This window comes from Vipera ursinii (genome assembly GCF_947247035.1).
Source record: "Vipera ursinii genome assembly, chromosome: 4".
Classification (NCBI taxonomy): domain Eukaryota; kingdom Metazoa; phylum Chordata; class Lepidosauria; order Squamata; family Viperidae; genus Vipera; species Vipera ursinii.
The window spans coordinates 117,614,318-117,632,392 of record NC_139514.1 but is presented as its reverse complement, the minus strand read 5'-3'; the positions used below and the strand labels follow the sequence as shown (position 1 = coordinate 117,632,392).

The 18,075-nt window shown below is 45.5% G+C and overlaps 1 protein-coding gene and 1 long non-coding RNA gene across 2 annotated transcripts in view; one reads left to right on the top strand and one right to left on the bottom strand.

The window, feature by feature from the left end:
* LOC310640200 overlaps positions 1–18,075 on the top strand; it is a 272,544-nt gene that overhangs the window by 104,058 nt on the left and 150,411 nt on the right. The gene's annotated exons all lie outside the window — the stretch shown is intronic.
* TNFSF11 (TNF superfamily member 11) overlaps positions 11,752–18,075 on the bottom strand; it is a gene marked incomplete at its 3' end in the record, with an annotated part of 27,898 nt that continues 21,574 nt past the window's right edge. The window contains exon 5 of the mRNA XM_083362574.1: positions 11,752–11,819. Coding sequence (XP_083218700.1) covers positions 11,752–11,819 — 68 coding nt within the window. The remainder of the gene's footprint in view (positions 11,820–18,075) is intronic.

Here is an 18,075-nt window from a genome sequence, read left to right as displayed (position 1 = left end):
TGATCGATTGACTTCCAAATTTTTCTTTTTGTAAATGTTCTATTCTTTTTACAACTGACAGTTGTAGAGTTGATGCAGCTATTTTCTTTAGGCCACTCTCTTGATTGTTGCATCTTCTGGTCTGTTGATCTTCCTGCCCTGTCTCTACACACACCTATCCACACTCAGATACCTTCAAGGTTGTGTTTTCCATGCTTAAGTGAGCTCTCCCCCTCTTGATTCTTTCTTTGGGACTTCCTAATTCTAATCATTGTGGTTGTTGTTAGTTGCGAAGTCATGTCCGACCCATCATGACCCTATGGACAATGTTCCTCTAGGCCTTCCTGTCCTCTATCATCTTCTGGAGTCCATTTAGGCTCACGCCTACTGCTTCAGTGACTCCATCCAGCCACCTCCTTCTCTGTCATCCCCTTCTTCTCTTTCCCTCCACCTTTCCCAGCATTAGGCTTGTTAGGCATATGGTGTTAGCCTACAAGGCTCTTCTCCAGTGAGTCCTTCCTTCTCATTAGGTGGCCAAAGTATCTGAGTTTCAACTTCAGGATCTGGCCTTCTAAAGAGCAGTCAGGGTTGATCTCCTCTAGGACTGACCAGTTTGATCGCCTTGCAGTCCAAGGGACTCTCAGGAGTCTTCTCCAGCACCATAGTTCAAAGGCCTCGATTCTTTGGCACTCAGCCTTTTTTATGGTCCAACTTGCACTGCCATACATTGCAACTGGGAAGACCATAGCCTTGACTATACGCACTTTTGTTGGCAGGGTGATGGATGTCTCTGCTTTTTAGTGTGCTGTCTAGATTTGCCATGGCTTTCCTCCCGAGGAGCAAGCGTCTTTTAATTTGTTGGCTACAGTCCCCATCTGCAGTGATCTTGGAACCCAGGAATATAAAATCTGTCACTACCTCCATTTCTTCCCCATCTATTTGCCAGGAATTGAGAGGGCCGGATGCCATGATCTTGGTTTTCTTAGTGTTGAGTTTCAACCCAACTTTTGCACTCTCCTTCCTCACCCGCAACAAGAGGCTCTTCTAATCATTAGCAGTGCAAAGGTCTACCTGGCTACAGAATAAGGAGGCAGAAAATGAAAACCTCTTTCATCCATGATAAATATTTGGTGCCAATCCAAAATTCATCACCTCAAAGGTACGTTTGAAAAAGGGCAAACACATTCTAAGATTGTTTAGTGACCACCCAAGAGTATTCAAATATTAGAATGGGGTTTAACAAGAGGCAAAACGAAAGGGATGATTGTGTGTGTTAAACTGAGCTTGAACAGAGCCTTTAAACATCCTGAAAGGTTTTTGTTATTTAGGGAAGCCAGAGTAAATATGAGAGTGATCCCTTTCTCTCTCTCTCTTTCTTAAATATACTAAACCAATCTTAAAGTGGTGCTTGCCTTGGTGGAGTCATATTTATTTAAGGAAAAAACTTTGTAGGAAGAAAACCAGCAAGACTCAACAGCCACTCCGTCCCTCGACTTACAACAATTCATTTAGTGACCTTTCAAAGGGACAGCGGCACTGGAAAAAGTGAGTTACAATCATTTTTCACACTTACGACCGTTGCAGCCTCCCCGCGGCTCATGTGTTCAAGATTCAGGCTCTTGGCAACTGACTCCCATTTATGACGGTCACAGTATCCCAGCGTGTGTGTGTGTCAGTGATCCCCTTTTGCGTCCTTCTGCCGAGCAAATTCAATGGGGGAAGCCAGACCCACTTAATGACCTGTGACTAACTCAACAACCGCGGTTGTTTCATTTAACAACTGTGCCGAGGAAGGTGGTAAAATTCACTTGACCGGTGTCTTGCTTAGCAACAGGAAGGTTGGGTTCAACTGTGGCCGTACGTCAAGGAGTAACCGTACCGCTTTTCTCTACGTAAGACTTTTTTTTTTTAACGGAAGAGGCCTGTTCTCACCTAGGATTCTGTTCACGTTCTGATTCTACCTACAGATGTCCTGTCATTCTGGTGGCAGAAAATAAAATAAATATATACATATATATTTTTTTAAAAAACAACAACACCAACCCTCTGCTTTCAGGTGTCGGCTTGTGCTGCAAAGAAACTATAGCAAATGAGGATTATCAATAGGTATAGGTAAAATTAGATATTAACAGTCTCCCTGATATTAGTGATGCTTTCCTTCATGTCAGCACCACATTCTTTAACAAACTAAGATATTTTCTACAATGGCAGAAGTTATGCAGTAATCCAGTAAGATGTTGAGACTCTGGAAAAAGTGCAGAGAAGAGCAACAAAGATGATTAGGGGACTGGAGGCTAAAACTTACAAGGAATGGTTGCTGGAATTGGGGATGTCTAGTTTAATGAAGAGAAGGATGAGGGGGGACAGGATAGCAGAGTTCTAGTATCTCAGGGGCTGCCCCAAAGAAGAGGGAGTCAAGCTATTCTCCAAAGCATATGAAGAACAGCTGCAGGATTTGGGCTTGGATAGTCTAGAGAAAAAAAGGAGAAGGGGGGACAGGATAGCAGTCTTCCAGTATTTGAGGAGGGGCTGCCACAAAGAGGAGGAGAAAAAATAAATAAATAAATAAATAAATAAATAAATAAATAAATAAATAAATAAATAAATAAATAAATTTATTTTCCAAAGCACCAGAAGGCAAGACAAGAAACAATGGATGGAAACTCATCAAAGAAAGAAGCAACCTGGAATTAAGGAGAAATGTCCTGTCATTGGGAACAATTAACCAGTGGAACCACTTGCCTCCAGAAGCTGTGGGAGCTCCATCACTGGAGTTTTTTAATAAGAGATTGGACAACCATTTGTCTGAAATGGTCTAGGGTTTCCTGCCTGAGCAGGGGGTTGGACTAGATGACCTCCAAGGTCCCTTCCAACTCCGTTCCAAAGGTGCTTTTTCAGGACTTTCTTGTTTTTCTTTGAAGACGTTTCAAAGAGAACGGGGCTACCTAAATTCTGATCTGCCCTCCACGTCACTGTTTAATCTCTCTTACTCTGTTGCTCTGTTAAGAATTCTAGCCTATTCATAAACAGGAGAGCATGTCTTTCCTTCTAACTGGGTTTAAAGTTTAGAGTAACCGGGCCAGACTTTTGTCCACTTCATGAAAGGAAGACCATTAGACCAGCATCTTCATTTTCATTCTCCAGTTCCTGATCGTTGAACCGTCTCTCTTGTCAACCCAAGGAACTTTGTTCTTCCATGGCCCCAACTGGGGTGGCTGCATCTCATCCTGCTTCGTCTATCGGTAGGTCCCAACTTGATGGCAAAAGGTGTGTGCTTCCAAAACCTTTAGCAATCATTAGCAAAATCCACAAGGCAGCTAAATACACATCCCCGCCTTTCTTTGCTCAAGAAGCAGAAAGTATATAAGAATTGGGTAGCCTTTCATTAGCCTCCTTCCATGGAAGAGTCACAAACGCTCTCTTACTGCCTGCCAACAATCAGGAGAGGAGAACGCAAATATCTACTAAACAGGTACGTCTCTGGAACAGGTGTATTCCTTTATGCGGGTGCTTTGTTTAATTGCATGCATTTTTCATGGCTTTTCATTCCTTCTTGCTGTTTTTAAAAGCTTCTTCTCTACCTCCCCCCCCCCACATCCCCTATCATCACAAATCTCCATATAGCGGTCTAGGCATTAATATTAAACAGCTATTGATATGCAATTTGAAATAAACTCTTGCGGAGCGTTCAGAATCCAGGTTGCTTCTTGGAATCTCCAAAGCACCTGAAAGCAGGACAAGAAGCAACGGATGGAAACCAGTCAAGGAGAGAAGCAACCTAGAACTAAGGAGAAACTTCCTGACAGTTAGAACAATTAACCAGTGGAACTACCTGCCTCCAGAAGTGGCGAATGCTCCAACACTGGAGGTTTTTAAGAAGAGACTGGACAGCCATTTGCCTGAAATGGTATAGGGTTTCCTGCCTGAGCAGGGCGGTGGACTAGATGACCTCCAAGGTCCCTTCCAACTTTATATATTATTATTATTATTATTATTATTATTAATCCTAAGAGAAAGAGTCAGCAAATTCTCCTCCAGCGTTTGCCGTCCAGCGTTTGATACTCAAAAGAAAAGCTACTTTTTGAAAACAAGGGTTCTGCTTAATTGATATAATAACTTATAACAATGTGCAAACATCATTGCTTGGCTTTTTTTCCTACTTCGGAAGTAGGAAACTTCGGAGGTGCAGTTCTCAGAAAGAATTCCTTGATAGGTTTCAGAAAATCAGTTTACTTTTCTCTCTCCTGTCCCAAAGGTGTTTTTTCAAGAGGCCACTGGACTTTCTTGTTGTTGTTTTTTCTTTGAAGACGTTTCTCTTCTCATCCAAGAAGCTTCTTCAGCTCTGACTGGATGGTGAGGGAATGGAAGGATTTATACTCCTTGCAGACCGCTGGTCGTTTGCATCCTTTTAGAGGGTCATTGAGGCCATCTGGAGGTTTACCTGTGTCCTCAGGATCACCTGAGTGGTGCAAATGGGTTTGGAGCCTTCTTGGAACCATCTATAACACCATCCTTTCAGCAGTTCCAACCATTTGCACCACTCAGGTGACCCTGAGGACACAGATAAGCCTCCAGGTGGCCTCAACGACTCTCCAAAAGGATGCAAATGACCAGCGGTCTGCAAGGAGTATAAATCCTTCCATTCCCCACCATCCAGTCAGAGCTGAAGAAGCTTCTGGGATGAGAAGAGAAACGTCGCCAAAGAAAAACAAGAAGGTCCAGTGGCCTCCTGAAGAAGAAGCACTCTTTGGACAACCACGACCTGGAGGGCAGAGAATCACCATAGACATTTTCTCTATCCTCAATCACATTTACGACTCTGAGTTCCAATGTTACGGTGAGACAAATTTTCTCTGTTCTTCTTCTCCTCACCCTAACACAACTGTATACCTCCCTGTCGTGTAAATTCTTCCTGTCTTTTTTTTTTGTCTTCCTCTAAACCAAAACATCTCCAGCACTTTTCATGCGGGAAGAAATTCCAACTTTGAGTGGATTTAGGATTATCTTCACAGAATATTTAGAATGTCCTTTTAGAGACCAAAACGATCTCTTAAAAAATACACACACACACACACACACACCACATTCCATAAATTCTCAGTGGAATTCTTTCTTTTCTTTCTTTCTTTCTTTTTTCTTTCTTTCTTTCTTTCTTTCTTTCTTTCTTTCTTTCTTTCTTTCTTTCTTTCTTTCTTTCTTTCTTTCTTTCTTTCTTCTTTTTTAATTTCAGAACTTGGAACCTGGCCACTGTTTTGATAGTTTGGCGAAGTTCGGACAAAGGAAAGACGTCCTCTGAGCATTATCAAGGTATTTCAGTTATTGAGGAACAGAAGTAATGTGTACCACGGTAGGATAAAAAGAGGTGCTGTGTTTGGACAGTAGCAATCCAACAGGAAAAAGTTGGGGTAACATTGATGATGTTACTCAGTTGGGTAATTAAATGTCTGCAAACAGTCAAATTCAAAGAGCAATAAAGTCTCTGAATCTCCTTGCTGCCATCTATTGAGCATGCAGATCTGATTTATATAGAATAGAGCGGGAAGGGACCTTGGAGGTCTTCTAGTCCAGCCCCCCGCTTAAGCAGGAGAACCTATACATCTCAGACAAGTGACTATGTAGCCTCTTCTTAAAAGCCTCCAGTGATGGAGCGCCCACGATTTCTGGTGGCAAGCTGTTCCGCTGGTCAGTCGTCCTCACTGCCAGGAAGTTTCTCTTTAATTCCAGGTTGCTTCTCTCTTTGGTCAGTTTCCAACCATCGTTTCTCGTCCTTCCCTCTGGTGCTCTGATGAACAACCTGGCCTCCTCTTCCTTGTGGCAGCCCCCCAAATACTGGAACGCTGCTATCATGTCCCCCCTCTTTCTTCTTTTCTTTAGACTAGCCAGACGCAAGTCCCGCAGCCGTTCTTTGTATGTTTTAGTCTCCATCATCTTGGATCATCTTAGTTGCTCTTCTCTGAATATTTTCCAAACTCTCGACATCTTTTTTGTGATATGATGACCAAAATTGGCTGCAGTATTCCAGGTGTGGTCTCACTAGGTTTTTTTTTAAAGCAATGCTAATACTTTGCGTGATCTTGATTCTATGCCTCTATTGGTACAACCCAGGATTGTATTGGCTTTTTTGGCTGCTGCTGCACACGGCTGGCTCATGGTCAATTGAACATCCATTAGGACTCCAAGGTCCCTCGCACAGTTACTGTCTTTGAACCAATCTGTACTTGTACCTTTGATTTTTCCTGCCTAAGTGTAAAACTTTGCTTTAGACGCAAGTAGTCTACACAAGGAATCCTTGATTTACGGCCACAATTGAGCCCAAATTTTCTGTTGCTAAGAGGGACACTTGTTAAATGAGCTTTGCCCCAATTTACCACCTTGCTTGTCACAGGGGTTGAATCAAGCCCTGCAGTCGTTAAGTGAATAACACGGTTCTCAAATGAATCTGCCTTCCCCATGCACTTTGCTTGTCAGAAGTTTGCAAAAGCGGATCATCTGACCCCAAAACCGTCATAAACACCAACCAGTTGCCAAGCCTCTGAGTTTTCATCACGTGACTCTACGGATGTTGCAGCGGTCTTTAAGTGTGAAAACCGGTCGTAAGTCATTTTTTTTGGTGCTGCTGTCGCTTCGAATGGCCCCGAAATGAAATGTCGTAACTCGGGGACTATCTTTGATGGGTTTCCCAGAAAACCAAAGAGGCATTCCTTTGTCCCTCGAAGCAGGGGGCTGGACTAGAGGACCTCCAAGGTCCCTTCCAGCTCTGTTCTATTGTAACCTAGATTATTGCAGAATATTTTCCCCAGGGTGGTCCCTGAAGAGCTGGGGATTGATTGACAGGCGTAAGTGCATCCAGATACCTTGTGCTAATTTCCAGACAGCTGCACAAATTGTTAATTATCTTCTCGGCCCAATTTGAACTCCTGGGCTGGACGTTTGAAAACGCTTAAATTACGTGGGAGGTGGACGTTTTTCCCCAGGTGAGCACTTGGTGCCCAACGAAGGGCTTTCCGTAAGGACATGCAAATGCATTCCATAATTACAATTTATAATTGTGCAATCCCAGAACGAATGGCAATATGTTCGTGGTAGGCTGCTAGGTCCACGGCTGCTTATGTATGCGAAGCATGCGGGCTCTCTCTCTCCGGTGCAGATGTTCCAAAAAAAAAAAAAAACAGTTTGGAGAAACTTTGCTTTCTAGCTATCAGCCAAAGCAACTGGGTCAAGCGCTCGATAGCTGAAAGCCGCTGTGAGCGTGTTGCAAAATGTGTGGCCAGATGGCAGCCATGGCTGTGCAGCAATAGCAACAGCATCAGCACTTAGACTTATGTACTGATTCACAGTGCTTTACAGCCCTCTCTAAGTGGTTTACAGAGTCAGCATGTTGCCCCCAACAATCTGGGTCCTCCTTTTACTGACCTCGAAAGGATGGAAGGCTGAGTCAATCTTGAGACGGTTAGGATCGAACTGCTGGCAGTGGGCAGAGTCAGCCTGCAATGCTGTATTCCAACCATTGCATCACCACAGCTTTTAATAGCAATAGCTCTTAGACTTATATACCACTTCATAGTGCTTTACAGCCCCCTCTAAGTGGTTCACAGAGTCAGCCTCTTGCCCCCAACAATCTGGGTCCTCATTTTACCGGCCTCAGAAGGATGGAAGGCTGAGTCAACCTTGAGCCAGTCATGATTGAACTCTTGGCAGTGGGCAGAGTGAGCTTGCAATACTGCAGTCTAACCACTGCACCACCATGGCAAATAATAATAGAATAGAATAGAATAGAATAGAATAGAATAGAATAGAATAGAATAGAATAGAATAGAATAGAATAGAATAGAATAGAATAGAATAGAATAGAATAGAATAGAATAGAATAATAGAATAGAATAGAATAGCACTTAGACTTATACACCGCTTCACAGTCCTTTTACAGCCCTCTCTAAGCAGTTTACAGAGTCAGCATGTCACCCTCAACAATCTGGGTCCTCATTTTAGCGATCTCGGAAGGATGGAAGGCTGAGTCAACCTTGAGCCGGTCAGGATCAAACTGCTGGCTGTGGGCAGACTTTACCTGCAGTACTGCATTCTAACCACTGCCCCCCCACACACACTACAGCTCTTTGTGCAGACAAAGTGGTGCACATGAAACAAGGTGGGGCCTCAATTGTGTAGCCACAGCTCCCATCCCGATATTTTAATTCCTCAAGTGGACGCCTTTGAGGATAACTGCTGCCTGTCCACCTCCATCAGTCACCACATGGAACCACAGGATACGTGCCAAGGGATCTGGCGATCCCATCAGGTTGACTTGAAACATCTAGGCTCCTGTTTAGGTAAACACGCACCAAAAATGCCAATGCTATCTTAGGTTCCATTAACAGAGGATTAGAATCAAGACCACCTGAAGGGTTAGTACCACTTTATAAGCCTTGGTAAGGCCACATCTGGAATACCATGTCCAGTTTTGGTCACCACATTATAAAAAAAGATGTTGAGACTTTGAAAAAAAGAGTGCAAAGAAGAGCAGCAAAGAGGATCAGGGGACTGGAGGCTAAAAGATATGAAGAACAGTTGCTGGAATTGGGCAGGTCTGGTTTAATGAAGAGAAGGATGACATGATAGTAGTCTCCCAATATCTCAGGGGCTGCCACAGAGAAGAGGGGTGTGTGTGTCTTTGTGTGTGTGTGCATGCATGTGTGTGTGTGTGTGTGTGTGTGTGTGTGTGTGTGTGTGTGTGTGTGAACCTATTTTCCAGAAGGCAGGACAAGAAGCAATGGATGGAAACTAATCAAGGAGAGAAGCAACCTAGAACTAAGGAGGAATTGCCTGACAGTGAGGACAATTAACCAGTGGAACAGCTTGCCACCAGAAGTCATGGATGCTCCATCACTGGAGGTTTTTAAGAAGAGACTGGACAGCCACTTGTCTGGAATGGTATAGGGTCACCTGTTTGAGGAGGGGATTGGACTAGAAGACCTCCAAGATCCCTTCCAGCTCTGTTATTTTCTGTTAATCTGTAAAAATTAGCGTGCTTTCCCTCCTAAGATCACCCAATTCTACTTTAAACATTTTGAACTTCATTGGGGGCTACTAAGAATTAGCCATTTTACTGCTGAATTTGGGTGGCACATTCTTGGGGCAATATCAACAACCTAAGATATGCAGATGATACCACTCTAATGGCAGAAAGTCAAGAGGAACTAAAGAGCCTCTTGTTGCAGGTGAAGAAGGAGAGTGCAAAAGTTGTGTTGAAACTAAACATTAAGAAAACCAAGATCATGGCATCCAGCCCTCTCAATTCCTGGCAAATAGATGGGGAAGAAATGGAGGTAGTGACAGATTTTATTTTCCTGGGCTCCAAGATCACCGCAGATGGGGACTGTAGCCAAGAAATTAAAAGACGCTTGCTCCTGGGGAGGAAAGCCAGGGTGAATCTAGACAGCACACTAAAAAGCAGAGACATCACCCTGTCAACAAAAGTGCGTATAGTCAAGGCTATGGTCTTCCCAGTTGCAATGTATGGCAGTGAAAGTTGGACCATAAGAAAGGCCGAGTGCCAAAGAATTGAAGCTTTTGAATTATGTTGCTGGAGAAGACTCCTGCGAGTTCCTTGGACTGCAAGGCGATCAAATCGGTCAGTCCTAGAGGAGATCAACCCTGACTGCTCCTTAGAAGGCCAGATCCTGACATTGAAACTCAAATACTTTGGCCACCTAATGAGAAGGAAGGACTCACTGGAGAAGAGCCTAATGCTGGGAAAGGTTGAGGGCAAGAGAAGAAGGGGACAACAGAGAATGAGGTGGCTGGATGGAAGCAGTAGGCGTGAGCTTAAATGGACTCCAGAGGATGGTAGAGGACAGGAAGGCCTGGAGGAACATTGTCCATGGAGTCGTGATGGGTTGGACACGACTTCACACCTAACAACAACAACATTCTTGGGGCATACTGGATGTTTGAGGTGGGATCTTTTCTGAAGATGACCATCTTAAGCCTCCCAAACTGGCAAAACATTTTACAAAATGTTGGGAAAGCCATATTACCTATTCTGCTTTATCTTGAAAGTCTAAAAAGGCAGCCACCTTACTATCATCTACTTTATATTCTGGGTCTAACAAGAACCAGATTCTTAAAGACAAATTCCTTCCATGCCCAATCACGCTTGGCCAGGAAAGAATTCCATTCTATAACTTAATAGCGAGCGTATCATCAATTAACCCAGTAAATTAATATTAGAGGTCGGAGTGATCTGAATGTAGCTTCAAATACCTGTGAACAGGTAAGGAAATATAAATCCATTCATTTAAGGGGTCTTTGCTTTGTGCCAGGTGAACTTTGTCCCACAGCGTGGAAATGAGGCTGCAAATTCCTCTGTGGTTCTTCCTGACGTCACTGCTTCTCCTGTTTGCTGAAGGTAAGAATCAAGGGTTTTGTGATCTTGTGGATTCTAAGCCAGACGGCTGTATTGTAACCTCCATAATCCCTAGCCAGCGTGGCCAGAGTTTATGCAGGATTTATGGAAATTTACAGGCGACAATAAGCCCAGAGCAAGGAGAACATATGGCAGCTCTGGTTATGGTACATCTTGTTTGGGAAAAGATAAATTAATGGCCTGATTAGCAATATCAGTCTTCTGCAGAGTTTTCAACATTAAAGGGGCACGTGCCTTCCGATTTATTTATTTTTTTTATCACCACTGCCCTTAGCTAAGGGAATGAGGGGTAAACTGCAGTAGCAATTCCATACACAAACAGACACAGACACACACACACAAACGCCTACACACAGACTAGTGTCGTAAATACTTTCCAATTCTTGCAGCCCCACTGGAATTTGAAGGAGTCACAATGCATCAGCTCATTATTTAATGGCTCCTGGTTACCAATCTCGCTTTAAAGGAATCTCTGGTTTTGCTCTGTTTTGAAGGAAAAAGAAACCACATTCAAAGAAGAGTCAGTTCACTGCCCTTCCATAAACCATAGATGGGGGGATATGTGAATCACAGAAGAGGGGCGTACCTCCCAGGGAAGACAGTTAACCAGTGGAACAACTTGCCACCAAAAGTTGCGAATGCTTCAACACTGGAAGTTTTTAAGAAGAGACTGGACAGTCTCTTGTCTGAAATGGTATAGGTATAGGGCAGACATGTCAAACACAAGGCCCAGGGGCCGGATCCGACCTGCAAAGTGGTTTCATGTGGCCCGTGAAGCCATCCTAGAAACAGTGAGGGAACGGCCCCCAGTGCCTTGGCCCTGGCCCAGAGACCCTCCTCCTGCCAGAGACCCTCAGATCTGTCCCACTCCTGCCCAGGCCCCCATAGGCACCCTCGATGCCAAAGATGTAGAGCTGGCCACGCCCACCCAGTAGGCCATATGTGCTCTAGCCACGCCCACCCAGTAGGCCATGCCCACCCAGGCCACACCCACCCGGCCCCCTGAGGGCAACCGCAATGCTGATGCAGCCCTCAATGAAATTGAGTTTGACACCCCTGGTATAGGGTCTCTTGCTTGAGCAGGAGTTTGGACTAGATGACCTCCAAGGTCCCTTCTATTCTGACTGAAGTTGTGGGCGTTCCATCACTGGAGGTTTTTGAGAAGAGACTGGACCCATGGTAGAGGGTCTCCTGCTTGAGCAGGGGGCTGGACTAGAAGACCTTCAAGGTCCCTTCCAGCTCTGTTCTGATTTGATTGATTGATTGATCATCAATCTATTTGCATAAAGACATGTCCCCCAATTTTCCAGGCAAGCAGCAGCTGTAGCATCAAGCTGATCTCATTTGGGCTACGAAGCGGAGTAACGTCGCGTCTGATAAGACTTTTTGATGAGTTTTCCACCAGGGAATTTCAAGGCTGTAGAATAGAACGGGGGAGACCCGATCATAGCAAGCTGAACATTTCTTGAAGACGTATGAAGATGAATTGGAAGCAACCTTGTCTCTCGGCGCCTTTGCCCTTTTCTACCTGATGTTTGGTTTCTATGGAAGTCCCAAAGGTGCTTTTTCCAAAAGGCAAACTGGACTTCCTTGGTGTTCTCCTTGAACACCTTTTGCTTCTTATCCAAGAAGCTTCTTGCGGTTCTCCTTTTTCAGAAGGGAAGAAGCTTCTAGGACAGAGGTCTTCAAACCAGGTCCTTTTATGACTTGTGGACTTCAACTCCCAGAATTCCTCAGCCAGTGTGCCTGGCTGGGGAATTCTGGGAGTTGAAGTCCACAAGTCATAAAAAGGCCAAGTTTGAAGACCCCTGTTCTAGGATGAGAACCCAAACATTTTCAAGAACATAAACCGAGGAAATCCAGTCGCCTTTTGGAGAAAAAGCACCTTTGGGACAGCCGTAACCTGGAAGATGGAGAATCTCCATAGACAATTCTATATATATAAAAAAGTTTTGTGGGTGTCCAATTGGGGCTCTTTCCACCATTTGAGGGAACTGGATGGGCCGCTTATCTTTGTTGGAAGTAAAATCTGGTCCAGTTCCAAGCCGGGAGAAAGACGCAGAAATAAAATAGAGGCAGGCTGCATTTTGGAAAGGAGGTCTTGTTTATTTGGTAGCCAGAAACTACAGTGACAGCAGCATGTTTCTGGGATGGCTGACCAAACGGGTTGAGAGGAGATGGGCTTTTATACATTCTTTGGGCCTTTGTGATGGAGATGCCTAGGTTGGTTGTGTTGTGATTCAGGGTCAGCCTGTGGGTTCGGCAGTTGGGTCGGACGATTCAGAGGAGGAGGAGGAGGGGGGTGTTGGAGAGGTTGCTGAGGGGGTTGGAGAGCTTGCTAATGAGAGCCCTCAGCCAGGCCCCTCCCACCTGGTCACGACGCAGACCCAGCTGTGTGAGCCTGACAGCGTGGATGAAGATGACCCACAGCTGGCCCTGTTCAAGGACGCCCGACGCAGGAGGCAGTCAATCAGGAGTAAACAGAGGAAGGCAATGGGGCACCTCGGAAGGAGGCAGAGAGAAGCCACGCCCTGAACTGTATAAAAGGGGAATGCGTGGGAGGGCTGGTTTGCTGAAGGCAACCGCTTGAATAGCTGGTTCGTGTTTTGTGTTTTCATGGTTCGTGTTTTGTTCTGTTTGCTTTTGTATGCATAAATTTGGCAGGCTTAGTTCCAGCCTCTTGCCTTCTTGTAAAAGGAGTTGTCCCTGCCTTTTCTGCAGGGCCGGTAGCAGGCTGGTACACAACAGGTTGCGAATATGTACTTTAATCTGGGCATGTGTCTTTTTAGTATTCTAATTATTGTTGCCTGACTCATTGTGGCTGGGAGGTCATGCTTTGTCCTTGGCGCTGGATGGGGAATGTAGGTTTTAGGTTTCTCCCTGCTTTTTAATCTGATCAATTCCAGTCTTCTCTGGAGGCTGTAGCTCTACTTTTGTTTATGAATGGAATAGTTTGTCTTCTGCGGGCATTTCTTTTCTAATATGGGGGCTTTCTTATATTAAAAGGGGGGGTGGAATTCTCCTTACATGTTTTTTATTATTATTGACTTGTTTGTCTCTTAAAAGGCCACGGATGGATCAATCACCTCGACTACCGGCCCGTTTTCCAAAATCCTGGTGTTCAAAACCATCTTGAAAAGGCAAACTCTTTTTGTCAAGAAGGTTGTCGAGATGGCTGGATCAGTTACATGGGCCGCTGCTACAAGTATGTTGAGGAGCAACAGACGTGGCCAGAAGCTGAGGTATGGACATCTTTCCAACAATCCTCTTCAGAGGAGGTTTTTCTTACCCAAGCATCCTGTCTCAGTGGTGGGATTAAGCCGGTTCGCACCAGTTTAGTAGAACCGGTAGCTAAATTTTATTGAGTTCGGAGAACCGGATGAACCCATGCTGCTTCTGGGAGTCTGTTCTAGGCCTCGGAGGCCTGGAGGAGGTCTCCCAGGCCTAGAACGGCCCACCGGAAGTGTGTGGATGTCACTTCTGGAAGTCCGTTCTAGGCCTCAGAGGCCTGGAGGAGGTCTCCCAGGCCTAGAATGGCCCACCGGAAATGCGTTGATGTCACTTCTGGAAGTCCGTTCTAGACCTCGGAGGCCTGGAGGAGATCTCCCAGGCCTAGAACGGCCCACCGGAAGTGTGTGGATGTCACTTCTGGAAGTCCGTTCTAGGCCTCAGAGGCCTGGAGGAGGTCTCCCAGGCCTAGAACGGCCCACCGGAAGTGTGTGGATGTCACTTCTGGAAGTCCGTTCTAGGCTTCGGAGGCCTGGAGGAGGCTTCCCAGGCCTAGAACAGCCCACCAGAAGTGCGTGGATGTCACTTCCAGAAGTCCGTTCTAGGCCTGGTCGAGGCCTCCCAGGCCTAGAATGGCCCGCCGGAAGGGCATTGATGTCACTTCTGGAAGTCCGTTCTAGGCCTCGGAGGCCTGGAGGAGGCCTCCCAGGCCTAGAACAGCCCACAAGTGTAACATTTATCCGGATGCCTGAAATTAGCTGAGGTCTATGTGCTTAATCTCAATGAAGGGTTACAAATAAAAATTACAGGAGGATGAAAAATCCAAGGTAAAATTAAGGCGCAGCATCAAATATTGTGGGAGATCCGAAGGCCCTCTGGATAAGCCATGTTTTCAGCAATGTCTGGACGGCCATAAGCGTGGATCTGTATCCAGGTTGCCCTTGACATCTGACCACAGTTGAGCCCAAAATTTCTGTTGTTAAGCAAGGCAGTCGTTAACTGAGTTTTGCCCCATTTTACGACCTTCCTTGCCACAGTTGTTACGTGAATCATTGCAGTTGTTGTAAATTAGTAGCACAGCTTCCCCACTGACTTGTCCTAAGGTCGCAAAAGGGGATCGCATGACCCCGGGATGCTGCGACCGTCATAAATATGAACCAGTTGCGAAGCGTCTGGATTCTGATCACGTGACCAGGGGGATGCCGCAACCGTCGTAAGTCTGAAAAAATGTCATCAGTCACATTTTTCAATGCCGTTGTAAGTTCAAACAGTCACTAAAGGAATGGTTATAAGCTGGGGACTACCTGTACATATCAGGAGACAAGATGTTTCAAAGGAAGGAGAATGCTAGCCAAAACTGCCAGCGTCAGGCACTCAATCCATTAGGTCCTGGTAGATGGCAACATGTTGACTTGGTCAACCAGACCCCAAACAGAATCATGGTCCAGATTGCTGGGAAATTCTTCCATGGTCATCAGGAAACCTCTTGGATCCGTCAAGAGGTAGAGCATGTTCATAAGTCTCTCCCTCCTTCACAAGGAAGTGATAAGTCCATGTTGATGGGCTAATGGAAACATCCACCAAAAGCAAGCAGATAGTGCTACCAGATAGATACCCAGTGGGGCCAGCCATGTGGATTAGGACAGTGATGGCTGTCCAGAATAGAATAGAATAGAACTGGAAGGGACCTTGGAGGTCTTCTAGTCCAGCCCCCTGCTCAAGCAGGAGAATGTATATCATCTCAAACAGGTGAATGTCTAGTCTCTTCTTAAAAACCTCCAGTGATGGAGCGCCCACGATTTCTGGAGGCAAAGCTGTTCCACTGGTTAATTGTCCTCACTGTGAGGAAGTTTCTCCTTAATTCCAGGTTGCTTCTCTCCTTGATTGGTTTCCAACCGTTGCTTCTCGTCCTGTCCTCTGGTGCTTTGGTGAACAACGTGACCCCTTCTTCCTTGTGGCAGCCCCCCAAATACTGGAACGCTGCTATCATGTCACCCCTGTTTCTTCTTTTCTTTAGACTAGCCAAACCCAAGTCCTGCAGCTGTTCTTCGTATGTTTTGGTCTCTAGGCCTTGGGTCAGCTTGTCCCTTTGGTCCAGCATCCCAGACAAGGTGTTCTGTTCCAGCTTACGACCAGCCCTGTTTGAATGTCAGGGACAACCCCTTTTTATGGTCAACAGGCTGGAAAAACCCAACCAAATTTATTTACAAAGAAATCAAAAGTTCAAACAAGAGTTAAACCAAAAGTTCAAAAAAAAGTTAAACAGAAATAACAGACCAGGACTCTAGCAGAAGATCTTCAAACGGTTGCCTCCAGCAACCAGCACCTCCCACACCTTCCCCTTTTATCAGCAGTCCCAAGGCATGGCTTCTCATTGCCTTCTCCTCCTCTCACCGAGTTGCCTCATTGCCTTCCTCTGTTCTACTCTGCTGGATTGCCACCTGCTCCTAGCATCCCTGAATAGATCCAGCTGTGAATCATCTACGTCCAATACCTCATGCTCACATGGCTGAGTCTGATGAGGAACGTGATGGGAGGGGCCAGGCTGAGAGTCCTGCAGTGCATCAGAGCCTCCCTCTGACACCAAAGGCTCTCCAAACCCCTCCTCCTCCTCCTCTTCAGAATCATCAGACTCAGCTACCAGTATCACAGGCTGACGCTGAATCACAAAACAAGGCCTCACATGTGAGGCCACCTGAGTTGGGTCTGATGCCAAGTATGAAATCCATCCAGGGAGATCTTTGTGAGTCCTCCTGTCCTTCCTTAGATGACAGAAAAACAGAGCTGGAAGGGACCTTGGAGGTCATCTAGTCCAACCCCTGCTGAGGCAGGAAACGCTTTCAGACAAATGGCTGTTTTCTTCTTTAAAACATCCAGGGATGGGGCACCCACAACTTCTGAGGGCAAGCCATCCAACTGATTAAAAGAATTACAGGATAATATTTGGAAGGGACGTTAGAGGTCTCCTAGTTCATTCAGCTAAGTCTTGGTAATAAAAGACCAGGTCTGCCTTCGTATCTGTGATTAAATTTGAAAACGGGGGGGTCGGGGGGGTCTTCTCCTTTCATCGATTTGATTGCCAGAAATCGGAGTTTAAAGAGTCAGAAAAGCATCTGGCTTGTGCAAGCTGAAGGCATCCACCTGGGAACACGCTTTGATTCTGGTTTATCTTGTTTCAGCCTGGATGGGCAGGGTATTAACATCAGGGTTATATGGACCATTTTAAAATTTTTATTATTCATTGCTTTTATTTAGTCTGGTGCGAACCCACCCTCTGTCCTGGGGCTCCAGATAAAACGGTTTAGACAAAAGGTCCATTGTAATTGGATATATGTATGTATGTATGTATGTATGTATGTATGCATGCATGTATTGCAGCCATTATGTTGGTAGAATAAAATGGGGTGGGGGTAGCTTATTACTTTGTCTTTTGTGAGACGGCAAAATTGCAAATTTTGGGGATGAGTGGGAGCTTAGACAGACTGACATCTTACATCCAACACACGCCTCTCTGGAGTAACGACACGAGCATCGTTGCGATGTGGAGTTTCCACGTAGGAAACATTGCCACCAGTAACATAGAGAACTTTGTTTTTCTGTGTGTGCAGAAAATTAGGGTTTTCCTGGAGCGGTGAAGAAGCCTTGACAAGAGTCCTCTAGCACTCTGAGGCATTCCAGACATATAGATTCATGCAATGTTTATTTGCTGTTTCCCTCATATTCTTATTTGCTTGACATTTTTTCTTCCTTCCTTTTCGTTTTCCTTCCTTCCCTTTCATTTTTCTTTCCTTCCTTTCTTCTTTCCTTCCTTCCTTCCTTCCTTCCTTCCTTCCTTTCCTTCCCTTTCATTTTCCTTCCTTCCTCCTCTTTCAATTTTCTTCCTTCCTTCCTTTTTCCTTCCTTCCTTCCTTCCTTCCTTCCTTCTTTCCTTTCCTTCCCTTTCATTTTCCTTCCTTCCTCCTCTTTCAATTTTCTTCCTTCCTTCCTTCCTTCCTTCCTTCCTTCCTTCCTTCCTTCCTTCCTTCCATCCTTCCTTCCTTCCTTTCTCCCTTCCTTCCTTCCTTCCTTCCTTCCTTCCTTCCTTCCTTCCTTCCTTCCTTCCTTCCATCTCCTTTCCCCCTTTCCTTCTCTCTCGGATTCCTATCTCTTTCTCTCCTTCCTTCCTACTCCTTCCCTCCTTCTTTTCTGCCTCCCTTTCTCCCTTCCATTTCTTCCCTTCCTTTCCCCCTTCCCCTTCCCTTCCTCTCCCACATTTTTCCCTAGCTCCCTCCCTCTTTCCTCTTTCTTCACTCCATTCCCACACCACCTCCGATTCACGGCTGCTCTGTTTGCTTTCCTCTCTCCCATCTTTACTTCCCAGAGGACATGCCAAAGCTTCGTCCTGAACGGGCACCTGACCAGCATCTCGAGTGCCGAACTCAACGCCTTCCTGGTGAAGCTGGCCA